Source organism: Staurois parvus, unplaced genomic scaffold, assembly GCF_062004578.1.
Source record: "Staurois parvus isolate SC_StPar_1 unplaced genomic scaffold, SC_StPar_1.0 ptg000095l, whole genome shotgun sequence".
Taxonomy (NCBI): Eukaryota; Metazoa; Chordata; class Amphibia; order Anura; family Ranidae; genus Staurois; species Staurois parvus.
This window is the reverse complement of record NW_028317891.1, coordinates 183669-201142: the sequence shown is the minus strand read 5'-3', so window position 1 is coordinate 201142 and position 17474 is coordinate 183669. Positions and strand designations below refer to the sequence as shown.

Below are 17474 nucleotides of genomic sequence, written 5' to 3'. Positions count from 1 at the left end.
GTCGGTCCTTTTCGCATTCTCCGCAAGGTGAATCCGGTGGCCTATGCCCTTGCCCTTCCACCTGGGATGCGGATCTCCAATATCTTTCATGTATCACTGTTGAAACCTCTGATCTGCAATCGCTTTACTACCTCTCTGCCTCGGCCCCGTCCCATTCGGGTTGACGGTCATGAGGAGTATGAGGTGAGCCGGATCCTGGACTCTCGATTGGTGCGCGGCCGATTACAGTTCCTGGTTCATTGGCGTGGTTATGGCCCTGAGGAGCGTTCCTGGGTTCCTTCCGCGGATGTCCATGCTCCTGCCCTCCTCCGCGCGTTTCATACCCGCTTTCCTCAGAAACCTTTTGTTGAGCCGCGGAGGGGGAGGGGCCCTTGAGGAGGAGGTACTGTCAAGGTCCTACCTTTTCCCAGAGGTTATGTTACTCCATGTGCTAGCATCCATCTTGGATTTCTGCTGAGCATGATGGGAATCTTTTATGCCTTCAGGTCTCTGAGGTCCATCCCCCAGAGGGGTGTGGCTGAGTACATATAAGCCTGGGATCTGCACATGCTCTTTGCACTTGTGTCTTGTGTCTTTGTCTTGCTACAGCTCTGTGTATACGCTCGTGACTCTTCTGGTATTCTGACTCGGCTTGTGACTAAGACCATTCTCTGTGTTTCCCTTTGATCTGACCTTCCGTTGCTGAACCCGGCCCGTGACCTGTGATTCTCTGTCTACTGTTCTGTACTGTTTTGTCCCGTTGTTATTGACCCGGCTTGTCTGACTACGCTATTGTCATTCTCACCAGCTACACGCCATTGGCGGCGGCCATTACCGCAGCTGGGGTGTCTCGGGGGCCGCGACCTGGTCCCTGGTTGCGTCAAGTCCATCCCCACCATCAGGGGCCCTGGTGAAGGGCAGCCTGGGACTTAGACTCCGCGCCCTGAGGGACTTCAGTCTGTTGGTGGTGGTTGTCGTCAGCCAGTGCGTTACCCTGCCACTAGGCCTACCTGTCCGTTCCACAGCCCTGCCCTGACACAGGACAGGTAGTACCGAGGCATGGCTGGCAGGACAGGTAGTACCGAGGCAAGGCTGGCAGGACAGGTAGTACCGAGGCAAGGCTGGCCGGACAGGGAGCACCGAGGCAAGGCTGGCCGGACAGGGAGCACCGAGGCAAGGCTGGACGGACAGGTAGTACCGAGGCAAGGCTGGCCGGACAGGGAGCACCGAGGCAAGGCTGGCCGGACAGGGAGCACCGAGGCAAGGCTGGCCGGACAGGGAGCACCGAGGCAAGGCTGGCCGGACAGGGAGCACCGAGGCAAGGCTGGCCGGACAGGGAGCACCGAGGCAAGGCTGGCCGGACAGGGAGCACCGAGGCAAGGCTGGCCGGACAGGGAGCACCGAGGCAAGGCTGGCCGGACAGGGAGCACCGAGGCAAGGCTGGCCGGACAGGGAGCACCGAGGCAAGGCTGGCCGGACAGGGAGCACTGAGGCAAGGCTGGCCGGACAGGCAGCACCGAGGCAAGGCTGGACGGACAGGGAGCACTCAAGCAAGGCTGGCAGGACAGGGAGCACTCAAGCAAGGCTGGCAGGACAGGGAGCACCGAGGCATGGCTGGCAGGACAGGTAGTACCGAGGAAAGGCTGGCCGGACAGGTAGTACCGAGGCATAGCTAGCCGGACAGGTAGTACCGAGGCATGGCTGGCAGGACAGGTAGTACCGAGGCATGGCTGGCAGGACAGGTAGTACCGAGGCATAGCTAGCCGGACAGGTAGTACCGAGGCATGGCTGGCAGGACAGATAGTACCGAGGCATGGCTGGCCGGACAGGCAGTACCGAGGCATGGCTGGCAGGACAGGCAGTACCGAGGCATGGCTGGCAGGACAGGCAGTACCGAGGCATGGCTGGCAGGACAGGCAGTACCGAGGCATAGCTAGCCGGACAGGTAGTACCGAGGCATGGCTGGCAGGACAGGCAGTACCGAGGCATGGCTGGCAGGACAGGCAGTACCGAGGCATGGCTGGCAGGACAGGCAGTACCGAGGCATGGCTGGCAGGACAGGCAGTACCGAGGCATGGCTGGCAGGACAGGCAGTACCGAGGCATGGCTGGCAGGACAGGCAGTACCGAGGCATGGCTGGCAGGACAGGCAGTACCGAGGCATGGCTGGCAGGACAGGCAGTACCGAGGCATGGCTGGCAGGACAGGCAGTACCGAGGCATGGCTGGCAGGACAGGCAGTACCGAGGCATGGCTGGCAGGACAGGTAGTACCGAAGCATGGCTGGCAGCACAGGTAGTACCGAGCCGTGGCTGGCAGGACAGGTAGTACTAAGGCATGGCTGGCAGGACAGGTAGTACCGAGGCATGGCTGGCCGGACAGGTAGTACCGAGGCATGGCTGGCCGGACAGGTAGTACCGAGGCATGGCTGGCAGCACAGGTAGTACTAAGGCATGACTTCACGGCAACTGATAACATCTTTATGATACATTATTTTGGTGGGCGATAGGCTCATGTTTCGTCAGAGAGATTACACAGAAGATATAGAACTGGTGATCTGCATGCAAGCTTTAGGAATGGCATGTAGAATGTGAGTTTGGGTGATACTGAATTACATCTTAAGATGCTGCCGGGATCAGATCTGTCTGCGGTGAGGATTTTACCTTGTTGGTGTTGTATCCGGATGGGCTGGAGCTGACGGGATCGCTGACAGAACAATACAGAAGTGTGTCACTCAGACCTACATAAAACAAACACAAAGCAAAAGCTGTTAACGGGGTCACTTCCTGTTCTGGTGTTCCTCTAGCACGACTTTCCAACCACATTGATCAGAGAGACAAACATCCCCACACAGGACAGGGCCTCGTTCAAAACACCTCTGTGCCGTCAGAACCACCACTGAGGGCAGGCCACAAGAAAATGTGCGTGTTCAGGGAACTGAAATCACAAGCAACAAAGTCTGACATTTCTCACTTCCTTTGCTTGAGTTATTCATATCTTTCATGTTATATACCATAGAAAAAAACTGAACCTTCTACATCAGATTCTGTCTGACAGCAACTTAGGCTGACCCGACCAATGTAAGAAAAAAACAGAAACACTCACCATAAGTAAAGGCAAGGCTTCACAAAGCCTAGAAACATCCCTTAGAATGCAGCCTATCCATTCACTAGAGAGCGGTGACATCACTGAGAATGCAGCCTATCCATTCACTAGAGAGCGGTGACATCACTGAGAATGCAGCCTATCCATTCACTAGAGAGCGGTGACATCACTGAGAATGCAGCCTATCCATTCACTAGAGAGCAGCGACATCACTGAGAATGCAGCCTATCCATTCACTAGAGACCGGTGACATCACTGAGAATGCAGCCTATCCATTCACTAGAGACCAGTGACATCACTGAGAATGCAGCCTATCCATTCACTAGAGACCAGTGACATCACTGAGAATGCAGCCTATCCATTCACTAGAGAGCGGTGACATCACTGAGAATGCAGCCTATCCATTCACTAGAGACTGGTGATATCACTGAGAATGCAGCCTATCCATTCACTAGAGAGCGGTGACATCACTGAGAATGCAGCCTATCCATTCACTAGAGAGCGGTGACATCACTGAGAATGCAGCCTATCCATTCACTAGAGAGCGGTGACATCACTGAGAATGCAGCATGCACAATATTGCTCTATCTGTGACCTTCCCAGAAATGTCTCCGGTGTACTTACCAGCAAACTTCCCAATCCCATCCTTGTACTCCTCCAGGACCTCCTGGTGTTCAGCTCTGAAAACAAAGAAACCACAAATTGTCTTGATTTCCTCCCGTACGGCTGACAGCCAGGGGGAAACCTTCCACTATGATCACGGGTGCTGGTGACAACTGTCTAAGAGGGGATCTCCCTATGGAGAAGTACTTACAGCGAGGAGAGTGTAAGATGAGTGACCGGGGGGACCCCTTCGATGGTCTGCAGTGTATCGTGGGTGAGATGGGGTGGGGATGCGGTCTTGGTGTACAGGAGACAGCCGGGAACCTCCAGAGACTTCTCCCTGTTCTGTCCCAGACTTGTGATGACTCCAAGACGAGCTCTTCCCGTCACTTTACTGATTGTCAGCTTCATCATGGCGACCTAAACCGTCAGATGCTGGAAGAACAGCAGGGAAAAAGTGAATGGGAGTTCATTGGCTAACAGGATCAGGAATCTGCCAACACAACTTATTATAGACTCAGTGATGTCATCACTGGATCTCTGTGCTTCTCTATGCAATGTAGACAAATCATGGATGTGGGAGAGCCTGCCAGGTTGCTGTACATAGCTTCCTGAAAACATCACAGCCCCCTGCCTCAGTAATCCACCCAGGAGCCGTCAATCCTGATGCAACAAGTGGGGCGGGTTTTGGGAGGAGTTATGCAACTATGAAAATTCCTTGATAGGTGAATGTCAGTCTGGAGGGGCGGGCATTCCTAGACAAGCTGTATTTTCATGCTGACCACCCTAGGTAACAGCCACATGTGATGCTCAGCCTAGGGGCGGACTGACCATTCGTGCACTGCCCAAGGTCAGTAGGGTGCCCCGTGAGATGCCCCTAGTACCTTTCATAGGCTTTTTTGAGTGTGGGTGAGGACACAGGGGCCCCATGATCCCCTATTGCCCGGGGGTCTCATGAGTTGTCAGTCCGCCCCTGGAGCCTCAGCCTCCAATATTGACAAAACTGGAATCCAATGAATGAAAGTGGTGGTGGTGGGTTGAAACCTCTTGACAGTCTCTACTATTCATCAGGGACACTGTGGGGGAGATTTACTAAAACTGGAGAGTGAAAAATCTGGTGCAGCTGTGCATGGGAGCCAATCAGCTTCTAACGTCTGCTTGTTCAATGAAGCTTTGACAAACAAAAACCTGGAAGCTGATTGGTTTCTCTGCAGAGCCGCAACAGATTTTGCATACTCCGGTCTTAGTAAATAAACCCCGGCGGATGAGAGGGAAGGGTTAGAACCTCGGTCAGGTTGTTTTTACATTTCCCACTGTAGAGATGTTCCTTCACATCCTGTCCTGGAGACACAACAGGAAATGGGAATAAATTCCTCTCTTACAGTGGTCACTGGACTATTTGTCCCCATTGGATGATGTCCCCTCACCACCTTGGTCACCTGTTAGTCTACAGTGCTGATCTGCTGGCTGTTTGGTCCAATGAGCTTATTATATGAAGTCCAATTACAAAATTTAGGTTTGGCTTCATATCCGTCCTGAAGTAAGCATTTATTTGTTAAATGGTGGTCATTTGGGGTTGAATCCATCTCAGCTCTGATATTATTTATATTTATTTTTACTTTTGTTCTTCATTTGACAGATAGTGATCACAAAGTCAATTGAGACATCTTTGTATTAACCTCCCTAGCGGCCTGATTATGTCCATATTTCTGTGCTCAAAGTGGTACATTTTTTTGCATGGAAATATGTATTTTTTTTATTGTAGGCTGTAATTTTTAGGAATAACTCAGTGAAATCTGTCCGAACAAGAGTCTAATAAACATCCCGGGGATGATAAAATTTGAAACACGAAATCATAAATTATAATATAATAATAATAATAAATGTAATTCAATAATATAATCAAACCAAAAACACTGAAATGTGAAATAGAGCGCCAAGTTCGCACATCACTGAGCAAAGTCGCAGAATCGTTTTCAGTGTCTGATGAGGAATTTCCCCAACGAATCATTATCACTCAATTCTGCAAGTGGTTCTGATTTACTATCGCTGTTCTCTAGCCGGTCTAAAACCGCGTCTGACCTAAAGGGACGCTTTTTGGACGCCATGGACGTTTCTCAGTTTCCAGGCAGAAAGAACAGTAAAAATGCAGGCAGGGCGCCGGACAAAGCACTCGGGACAAAATGTATGTGAAATGGTTTGATACAGGAATGTTATACTATGTGATTTTAGTGGATTTAGTGAATGTCATTTTTTCACATTTTTAAATTTCCCGCCAGTTCCGTCCCCCGTACGTCCCGACGTCGCAGGGAACGGAACCCGGAAGACGGATGCCGGCATTGGCCGGAGGACATTGCCGGGGACGCTGCAGGGGGGACATCGCGGGAGCGCAGGACAAGGTAAGTGAAGAAGAGATCCCGGAGCAACGCTGCAGTGTATTCCCGAGTGTAGCCCCTTGGGTTACCGCTTGTGGTGCTGAAACTTTACCCCGAAGGAGGAGGAGGAGGAGGGGGGGAGGAGGAGGGGGGGGGGAGAAGGAGGAGGGGGGGGGAGGAGGAGGAGGAGGGGGGGGGAGAAGGAGGAGGAGGGGGGGGAAGGAGCTTAAACTAGAACATAGACAAGAATATAAAGAAGCCGCATCCTCAGTGATGGAAGAAATCGGCGGCAGAAAACAGTTTCATATCATTGTATCCGAACTGTTCCTATAGAGCTGGGATGGGATCAGAGGATAGAAGTAAATAAATAATAGGATCAGATGGGGAGGACACTGGAGGCGCATGCCCGGTGAAGTGTCCGGATGTACAGGGTGATCGGTGGGACACACTGACAGAAGTGACACATTCCATCGCTGAGTTCTCACCTGTACACTGCGCACATGTCCCGGAAGTCGCGGACTTTCTCCATCACCATCCTCCTCCAATCGGTTTCAGGAACGTCATTATCCGCCGCCCCCCTGCAAGCAATCACGTGTCCTCCAGATTCTGTTACCTTAGATACCGCAGGACGCTTCCGTTATGTCGCATGGCATGCCGGGATTTGTAGTCCGGTCCCCATTGCCAGTGATGGGGGAGGTCGCCTTGTAGGACTACCGATCCCAGAATTCCCAGCTGGTCCGGTCCCTGCAGGGAGCTGAGCGGAGAGGAGAATGCTGACCGGAGCCGGGGAGATGAGGGCAGGAGCTGGGGGGCCCCGGCCGGAGCTTTACCGCTGGAGGAGGCAGAGGACGGGGGGTGGCAAGGTGAGGAGGTGGTATAACCACAGAGCCTGAGAGAGGGAGGGGCCATTGTACCACTATGGGAGGGGCTGAGAGAGATACAGATACACTGCTGAGGTGACAACACATAAGCAATGGTGGAAAGACATAGGCAGTGGTGACAACATGCAAACAACGGTGACAGGAAATGGCAATGGTGGAAACATGGGAAGGGCTGATAACGTGGGGAACGATGACAACACACAAGCAATGGTGGAAATGGCCAAGAGTGACAACACAGGGACAATACATGGGCGGGGGTGACAACATAGAGGCAATGGTAGAAAGACATGGGCACGGCAACATGTGGGGCACCGTGACAACACAGGGATAATAATGTGGATACATAGCAAAGGGTGACAACACAGGGGCAATGATGGGAATACATGGGCAATGGTGACAACATGAGTAAGATTGGCAACACATGGGCAATGGTGGAGATACATTGGTAGGGGTGACAACACACGAGCAACGATGGAGATACATCGGTAGGGGTGACAACACACGAGCAATGGTGGAAATACAAGGCACAGGGGTGAAAACATGTGGGTAACGGTTACAACACACAAGTAATTGTGGAAGTAATTTGTAGAGGTGACAACACAGGGAGAATAATGAGGACATATGGCCAAGGGAGACAACTCATGGGCAATGGTGAAAACATAAGTAGAAGTGGTAACATATGGGCAATGGTGGAGATACATTGGTAGGGGTGACAACACATGGGCAATGGTGGAGATACATTGGTAGGGGTGACATCACATGGGTAATGGTGGAGATACATTGGTAGGGGTGACATCACATGGACAATGGTGGAGATACATTGGTAGGGGTGACATCACATGGACAATGGTGGAGATACATTGGTAGGGGTGACATCACATGGGCAATGGTGGAGATACATTGGTAGGGGTGACATCACAGGGGCAATGGTGGAGATACATTGGTAGGGGTGATATCACAGGGGCAATAGTGGAGATACATTGGTAGGGGTGACATCACATGGACAATGGTGGAGATACATTGGTAGGGGTGACATCACAGGGGCAATGGTGGAGATACATTGGTAGGGGTGACATCACAGGGGCAATGGTGGAGATACATTGGTAGGGGTGATATCACAGGGGCAATGGTGGAGATACATCGGTAGGGGTGACATCACATGGGCAATGGTGGAGATACATCGGTAGGTGTGACATAACATGGGCAATGGTGGAGATACATTGGTAGGGGTGACATAACATGGGCAATGGTGGAGATACATTGGTAGGGGTGACATGACATGGGCAATGGTGGAGATACATTGGTAGGGGTGACATCACAGGGGCAATGGTGGAGATACATTGGTAGGGGTGATATCACAGGGGCAATGGTGGAGATACATTGGTAGGGGTGACATCACATGGGCAATGGTGGAGATACATCGGTAGGTGTGACATAACATGGGCAATGGTGGAGATACATTGGTAGGGGTGACATAACATGGGCAATGGTGGAGATACATTGGTAGGGGTGACATGACATGGGCAATGGTGGAGATACATCGGTAGGGGTGACATCACATGGGCAGTGGTGGAGATACATTGGTAGGGGTGACATCACAGGGGCAATGGTGGAGATCCATCGGTAGGGGTGACATCACATGGGCAATGGTGGAGATACATCGGTAGGGGTGACATGACATGGGCAATGGTGGAGCTACATTGGTAGGGGTGACATCACATGGGCAATGGTGGAGATACATCGATAAGGGTGACATGACATGGGCAGTGGTGGAGGTACATCAGTAGGGGTGACAACACAGATACACTGGTAGGGGTGGAAACACTTGGGCAGGGGACAACACGTGGGAAACGGTGACAACACACAAGCCATGGTGGAACTGCATCATCCCATCACCCCTCACTACTGAGAACTATGATGGGGGTGATAAAACAACGGCTGGCTGTGAGAGGACACGGCTGCTGAGGCTCAATGTTCCCCCAAATCTGTGTCCGGAGGAGAGGACACTCAGGGCCACTATACAGAACATGCAGAGTAATATACAGAGGATAGGGGGAGGAGTCAGGGCCCTCCACAGCAAATAAAGGAACGATCCAAACCAGAGTTCTGCTATAATAATAATAATGATGTGTGTGGTATGAGGAGTTATGGGGGCCCAGCAGGGGGTCACCTACTGACAGACAAAGACCTCAATACAGAAATGTCGGCGATAATAAATATTTATGAGCGGTGTCACCTGATCACCTTCTCTCTCTACTTACAGCCGACCTCTGACTACAACAATGTGGAGCGCTGGATAAAGGTAGGACAACGAGCACAAAGCAAAGTACATACATGAATCTACTCCCCACTGAGCTCTACTATTCTACAGGTGGAACTCAAAAAATGAGAATATGGTGCAAAAGTTGATTTATTTCAGTGCAGCAACTTAAAAGGTGAAACTAATATATGAGACTCATTACATGCAAAGCAAGATAGTTCAAGCCGTGATTTGTCATCATTGTGATGATTATGGCTTACAGCTCATGAAAACCCCAAATCCACAATCTCAGAAAATGAGAATATTCCATGCAATCAATAAAACACGGATTGTACATAGAACAATATCGGACCTCTGAAAAGTAGAAGCTGCATATGTACTCAGTACTTGGTTTGGGCCCCTTTTGCAGCAATTACTGCCTCAATGCGGCGTGGCATGGAAGCTATCAGCCTGTGGCACTGCTGAGGTGTTATGGAAGACCAGGATGCTTCATTAGCGGCCTTCAGCTCTTCTGCATTGTTCGGTCTCATGTCTCTCATCTTTCTCTTGGCAATGCCCCATAGATTCTCTATGGGGTTCAGGTCAGGCGAGATTCCTGGCTAATCAAGCACAGTAATCCCACGGTCATTGAACCAGGTTTTGGTGCTTTTGGCAGTGTGGGCGGTGCCAAGTCCTGCTGGAAAATGAAGTCAGCGTCCCCATAAAGCTCGTCTGCGGAAGGAAGCATGAAGTGCTCCAAAATCTCCTGGTAGACGGCTGCGTTGACCCAGGACTTAATGAAGCACAGTGGACCAACACCAGCAGATGACATGGCTCCCCAAATCAACACAGACTGTGGAAACTTCACACTGGACTTCAAGCATCTTGCAGTGTGTGCCTCTCCATTCTTCCTCCATACTCGGGGGTCCTTGTGCCCCTCCATTCTTCCTCCATACTCGGGGTCCTTGTGCCTCTCCATTCTTCCTCCATACTCGGGGTCCTTGTGCCTCTCCATTCTTCCTCCTTACTCGGGGTCCTTGTGCCTCTCCATTCTTCCTCCATACTCGGGGTCCTTGTGCCTCTCCATTCTTCCTCCATACTCGGGGTCCTTGGGCCTCTCCATTCTTCCTCCATACTCGGGGTTCTTGGGCCTCTCCATTCTTCTTCCATACTTGGGGTCCTTGGGCCTCTCCATTCTTCCTCCATACTCGGGGTCCTTGGGCCTCTCCATTCTTCCTCCATACTCCGGGTCCTTGTGCCTCTCCATTCTTCCTCCATACTCGGGGTCCTTGGTTTCCAAATGAGATGCAAAAGTTGCTCTCATCAGAAAAGAGGACTTTGGACCACTGAGCAACAGACCAGGTCTGTTTTTCTTTAGCCCAGGTAAGATGCTTCTGATGTTGTTTGTTGTTCAGGAGCGGCTTGACAAGAGGAATACGACATTTGAAGCCCATGTCCAGGATCCCTCTGTGTGTGGTGGCTCTTGATGCACTGACTCCAGCCTCAGTCCACTCCTTGTGAAAGTCCCCAACACTTTTGAATGGCCTTTTCCGGACAATCCTCTCCAGGCTGCGGTCATCCCTGCTGCTTGTGCACCTTTTTCTTCCACACGTTTCCCTTCCACATAACTTTCTATTAATGTGCTTTGATACAGCACTTTGGGAACATCCAACTTCTTCTGCAATTACCTTTTGAGGCTTTCCCTCCTTATGGAGGGTGTCAATGATGGTGTCAGGTCAGCAGTCTTTCCCTTGATTGTGATTCCTACTGAACCAGACTGAGAGACCATTTAAAGGCTCAGGAACCCTTTGCAGGTGTTATGGCTTAATTATCTGATTAGAGTGGGACACTTTGAGCCGAGATTATTCCACCTTTTCACAATATTCTCATTTTCTGAGATTGTGGATTTGGGGTTTTCATGAGCTGTAAGCCATAATCATCACAATGATGACAAATCACGGCTTGAACTATCTTGCTTTGCATGTAATGAGTCTATCTCATATATTAGTTTCACTTTTTAAGTTGCAGCACTGAAATAAATGAACTTTTGCACAATATTCTAATTTTTCGAGTTTCGCCTGTATATACTCCAGTAGAGGGCTCCACCTTTTTATATACGCCAACATACGGCTTTACCTTTCTATATACTCCAATATATATGCTCATTAATAGTCCATAGATGACTTTACCTTTCTATATACTCCAGTATGGGGCTTTACCTTTATACAGTACAGTACTCAGCATAAATGACTCCACCCCTTTTGAGAAGTAAGATTGGAATCAATATCTCATTGAACACAACAACAATTTCCAACATTTTGACAAAACTGAGTTTTATAGAACATTTGTGTCGCTCATTACATGGAAGGTTATTAATAGAACTTAGATTACAAAATCTTCAGTTTTATGCAAATTAGTTGATGCAAAAATGAATCCACCCCCAACAAAAACTCCTCCATCTAGTATTTTGTATGACCCCCATGATTTGTAAGGATGGCACTGAGTCTTCTAGGCATGGAATGAACAAGTTGGAGACATATTGCAACATCAATCTTTTTCCATTCTTCAAGAACGACCTCCGTAGAGTCTGGATGCTGGATGGAGAGCGAGGCTCAGCTTGTCACTTCAGAATTCTGCATAGTTGTTGGATTGGGTTCAGATCAGGAGACATACTTGGCCACTGAATAACTGTCACCCGGTTCTTCTTCAGAAATGCCACAGTGGCCTTAGATGTGTGTTTTGGATCATTGTCATGTTGGAAAAGTACACGAGGACCGAGGGCACTGAGTGATGGGAGCATCTTCTCTGTCAATATAGAGCAGTGCATCTGTGAATTCATGACACCATCAATGAAATGCAGCTCCCCGACACCAACAGCACTCATGCAGCCCCACAGAAGGACACTGCCACCACCATGTTTCACAGTAGGCACTGCATTTTTCTTTGTACTCCTCACCTTTGTGACTCCATACAGTTTTGAAGCCATCAGTTCCAAAAACATTTATCTTGGTCTCATCACTCCAGAGTACAGAGTCCCAGTAGTCTTCTTCTTTTTCAGCACAGGCCCTGGCAAATTCTAGGCGGGCATTTTTGTGCTTGGGCTTTAGAAGAGGCTTCCTTGGTGGACGACACCCATGCATGCCATTCCTCTGCAGTGTACGCCATTTTGTGTCACAGGAAACAATCACCCCAGTTTGGCTTTCCACTTTTTTAGCTGACTGCAGTGAACTTGCATGACGATTTTCTTCAACCCTTCTCATGAGAAGATGCTCCTGTCGATCTGTTAACTTCCATGGAAGGCCTGGACGTCTCTGTGAGATGGTTGCAGTTCCATCTTTGTTACATTTTTGTGTCACTTTTGCTCCAGTATTCTGACTGATAAGTAAAGTTTTGTTGATCTTTTTGTAGCCTTCACTTTTCTTGTGTAAAGAAATTATTGCCTTTCTCAGTCCTTGTGATGTTTCTCTTCCATGTGGTGCCGTTGCTGACAGCATGAAATGGGAGGAGTTTTCTTTGTTGAGTAACACCCTTTTATAACCAACTGTCTGCTGTTGATTCTGAAAGTTAGGTAAAGGTTTTCTGACAAATCTGTTGGGGTGTACTCATTTATGCTGAGCACTGTATATTCTCCAGTATAGGGCTTTACCTCTATATACACTACAATAAAAGGCTTTATGTTTATACTCCATGTATGACTTTACCTTTCTATATATTCCAGCATAGGGCTTTACCTTTACATACAGTATACTCCAATATAGGGCTTTACCTTTATATATACTTCAGCGTAGCACTTTACCTTTTATATATACACTTTACCTTTTGTATATACTTTATATATACATAACATATCATTATTAACCCCCAGCTCTGCTGATCCCCCACTCAGTGGTAACTCCCAGCTCAGCTGATCCCCCCCACTCATTATTAACCCCCAGCTCTGCTGATCCCCCACTCAGTAGTAACCCCCAGTTCTGCTGATCCCCTGCTCAATAGCAACCCCAAGCTCTGCTGATCACACTCAGTAGTAACCCCCAGCTCTGCCGATTTCCCCGTTCAGTAGCAACCCCCAGCTCTGCTGATCCCCCGCTCAGTGGTAATGCCAAGCTTTGCTAATCCCCCTCTCAGTGGTAATGCCAAGCTCTGCTAATCCCCCTCTCAGTGGTAACTCCCATCTCAGCTGATCCCCCACTCAGTAGTAACCCCCAGCTCTGCTATTCCTCTGCTCATTATTAACCCCCTGCTCATTATTAACCCCAAGGTCTGCTGATCCCCCGCTCATTATTAACCCCCTGCTCATTATTAACCCCAAGGTCTGCTGATCCCCCACTCAGTAGTAACCCCAAGGTCTGCCGATCCCCCACTTCAGTAGTAACCCCTAGCTCTGCTGATCCCCTGCTCAATAGCAACCCCAAGCCCTGCTGATCACACTCAGTAGTAACCCCCAGCTCTGCTGATTCCCCGTTCAGTAGCAACCCCCAGCTCTGCTGATCCCCTGCTCAGTGGTAATGCCCAACTCTGCTAATCCCCCACTCAGTGGTAACTCCCATCTCAGCTGATCCCCCACTCAGTAGTAACCCCAAGGTCTGCTGATCCCCCGCTCATTATTAACCCCCAGCTATTTCTTGTAAAGTGGCTCAGTAATACCCCCGCTCTGCAGATTCCCAGCTCAGTAGTGCCTTGTTTAGTAGATCCCTGCTCAGTAGCAACACCCAGCTCTGCTGATCCCCCGCTCAGTGGTAACGCCCAGCGCTGCTGATCCCCCGCTTAGTTGTAACGCCCAGCTCTGCTGATCCCCCGCTCAGTGGTGACGCCCAGCTCTGCTGATCCCCCGCTCAGTGGTAACGCCCAGCTCTGCTGATCCCCCGCTCAGTGGTAACGCCCAGCTCTGCTGATCCCCCGCTCAGTGGTAACGCCCAGCTCTGCTGATCCCCCGCTCAGTGGTAACGCCCAGCTCTGCTGATCCCCCGCTCAGTGGTAACGCCCAGCTCTGCTGATCCCCCGCTCAGTGGTAACGCCCAGCTCTGCTGATCCCCCGCTCCGTGGTAACTCCCAGCTCAGCTGATCCCCCGCTCAGTGGTAACGCCCAGCTCTGCTGATCCCCCGCTCCGTGGTAACTCCCAGCACAGCTGATTCTCCACTCAGTATCCCAAAGCTCTGCTGATTCCCCACTCATTATTAACCCCCAGCTCTGCTGATCCTCTGCTCAGTAGCAACCCCCAGCTCTGCCGATTCTCTGGTTTGCTGATCCTCCTCTCTCTCTGGTCTCTGCTCACACCAGATGTGACGTCAGCACCACACACTCCCAGAATATATGAACCAGAAGTGACTGCTGATGACGTCTTTCCAGTTCGCTTGTTGGTTTTCAACTGCATCCTAGTATATCTCACCCCTGCAATACCTACAAAACAAAGCAAAGCTAACTTAATAAGTGCCCCATAAATGGAGGCTTTGGAGACATTTTGAAGCACCAAGAAAATGACATGGGGTATCATTTTTGAAGCAAAGAAAACACAACACTGCGAACAGGACTGTAAGGTAACCCTTATATTTAGTGACGGGCTTTGCTTGGCATTCAGAGCGGTTTAAAAAAGTGTGTCCAATGCCCCATTTTGAAGCAAGTGTGAACAAGACCTTAGAGCCCATCCAGTGCCTGGCGGGATCAACAGCTTGGAAGCCATTGGTAGCCACACTGCCTAGAATAATATAATAAAATGCATATATTTAGAAGCAGTTTTATGAAGTTAGCACTATTGGATGGACGGCGCTAATAGGAAAACGATTTTATTTGTTTCCATCCACGCTGAAAGAAGCAACAGATTAGCAACTGCAGACAAGTCAGTTGGCGCCACCTTGTGGATATATGGATACACTGCAATCAAATAATCCATCAGTGCATACATAGTCCTGATTCTTACTTCTTCTGTGTTCTGTCTTCTGATAACTATAGAGAGTGGAGGAGGCTTCGGAATTCGCCATTTCTGAAGTATTGTCTAATAAAAAGCCAGCTCAGCGCGCACAGAGAGGCCCGCGTCCCGTTCTGGATCTTGAAACCACCGAGCAGCTCCACGATCATGATGACGCTTACACTGAAGGTGAGCCAGATATGGGTTGTAGAGCGACGGTGAAAGTTGGAATGTCGGAGATAATTCCAATCCGATCTGTTTGTTTTTTTTTAAATATTTATTAATTTTTCAGATAAACAAGTTATACAAACATACTCATTAAGACCTTAACATATTATCAAAACATTTATCGTTTCATCCCTCCCTCCCCCCCCTCCTACCTATTTACCATCCCCCCATCCAATCCCTGGCCCCTTCTGCTCTGCATTTTCCTGTTCATTTCTGGAGATCGTAATCCCTATAAAAGAAGAACAAAATGTTTCCATATTATTCTCTGTTAATCCCCCATAACCTCTAAGGCTAGCCTTGACTTTCTGAATTCCTCCCATTTGTTCCATCTTGTATGGTGACTCTCCATCTTATCTTCATTCAAATGATAAAGTTCCTTCAATTTATATATTTGATCCAGCCTATCCACCCAGTCTTTTGTTTTCGGCACCTCCTGTCTCCTCCAACACTTGGGTATCAGTCCCTTTACTGCATTCAAATAGTACAATAAACCAGATTCTTTGTATTTTTCACCCCCTTCCTGTCCAGGCCAATTTTCTGCTTTCAGCGCTATCACACTTTGAATGACAATTGCGCGGTCATGCAACACTGTACCCATATGTATTTTTTAGCATTTTTTTGAGACCGATAAAGCTTTATTTTGGTGGTATTTATTCACCACTGGGATTTTTATTTTTTTTGCTATGTAAATGAAAAAGTCCAAAAAGTTTGAAAAAAAGTGTTTTTCTTATAAAATTTTGCAAATACATATTATTTCATCATAAATCTTGGCCAAAATTTATTCCGTTATATTTTTAGTAAATAAAAAAAATAACCCAAATTAGTTTATAACCAAAAATTATCATTTTTAAACATTTTTTATTTTTTTTTTATTATTATTTATGGTGACACTACTACTTGTGTGGGGGGTGATGAAAATTTTTTTTTTCTTACACTGATTGCTTTTACACCCATAAAGGCTGTAAAATCAATAATTTCTAAGTCTCTCTGGCTGAATTCTTGCAGCCATTGAGAAATACTGTGTGAGCTGTGATTGGTCACAGCTTGTCACATGGTACAAGGCTGTTGTGAATAGTCTTGTACCATGTGATCTCTGTGATCATTCACAGATTTCACACGTAGTAAGCAATGATGTCAGAAGTGATATCTTGCTTACTACTCTGCATGTGATCACTGATTGGCCAATCAGTGATCACATGATCGGGACCTCGCACAGAGGTCCCGTCCTACAATTGGTGTTTCACTGTGTTCCGGAGGACACAGCGGGCACCGGATTGCGGTGCTGCGCACTCCCTGGGAGCAGGGGGCGGGGAGGCCGTTTATAAACAGCCACCTGACCCTGCACTGCCACCGTCCGGCCGATTATATACAACAGCTGGATGGGAGGTGGTTAACTGAACGCTTAGTACTATGAAAAAGGCAAATCTCTGGGTCTACTAGAATATCCACCTCTGTCATTTTCTGAATCAGGCTTACTATTTTCCCCCAATACTCTTGTATTTTAGAACACTTCCACCATATGTGATACATTGTGCCTCTACCTCCACATCCACACCAACATAAAGGTGAATTATCTCCACTCAATCTGTGTGCCACACTCGGTGTGATCTACCATCTTGCCAAACATTTATATTTCACTTCTACCTCCTGCATATTTATATTTCCGTGAATTATTCTATACATTTTCCTCTGTTTTTCCGCATCTATTGTTACTCCTATATCCCTTTCCCATTTTTCTATATATGGAGGACTTATGTCTGCGTTTAGTTCAGTGAGAATCTTATATATTTTGGAGGTTCCGTGTTTCCCATCTCCCCGTGTACCTATTAAGTGCTCAAAAGGATTCCAATCCTCTCTTATTCTTAACCACTTCAATACCGGGCAATTTCCCCCCTTCCTGCCCAGGCCTTTTTTCACGTTTCAGCGCTCTCACACTTTGAATGACAATTGCGCGGTCATACAACATTGTACCCAAACTAAAGGTTTATCATTTTCTTCACACAACTAGAGCTTTCTTTTGGTGGTATTTAATCACCGCCGGGGTTTTTATTTTTTGCTAAATTAACAAAAAAAGACCACAAATTTTGAAAAAAAAACACGTTTTTCTTTGTTTCTGTTATAAAAGTTTACAAATAAATAATTGTTCTTCATAAATTTAGGCCG

General features: G+C 48.4%; 2 protein-coding genes across 4 annotated transcripts in view; one reads left to right on the top strand and one right to left on the bottom strand.

Annotated features, from left to right (window-relative positions):
* Nucleotides 1-6691, bottom strand: part of QTRT2 (queuine tRNA-ribosyltransferase accessory subunit 2) — a 39546-nt gene extending 32855 nt beyond the window's left edge. The window contains exons 1-4 of one of the 3 annotated variants that reach the window (XM_089670760.1): nt 6546-6691; nt 3897-4120; nt 3707-3762; nt 2641-2717 (exon numbers count right to left, since the gene is read on the bottom strand). In XM_089670760.1, the coding sequence (XP_089526886.1) occupies nt 2641-2717; nt 3707-3762; nt 3897-4099 (336 nt within the window). In that variant the 5' untranslated portion in view covers nt 4100-4120; nt 6546-6691. The remainder of the gene's footprint in view (nt 1-2640; nt 2718-3706; nt 3763-3896; nt 4121-6545) is intronic. The other 2 variants (XM_089670758.1, XM_089670759.1) reach the window with 2 other exon arrangements.
* Nucleotides 6692-6801: 110 nt separating this feature from the next.
* Nucleotides 6802-17474, top strand: part of CCDC191 (coiled-coil domain containing 191) — an 81787-nt gene continuing 71114 nt past the window's right edge. Inside the window, exons 1-3 of the mRNA XM_089670757.1 lie at nt 6802-6923; nt 9205-9243; nt 15128-15272. Coding sequence (XP_089526883.1) covers nt 6831-6923; nt 9205-9243; nt 15128-15272 — 277 coding nt within the window. The 5' untranslated portion in view covers nt 6802-6830. The remainder of the gene's footprint in view (nt 6924-9204; nt 9244-15127; nt 15273-17474) is intronic.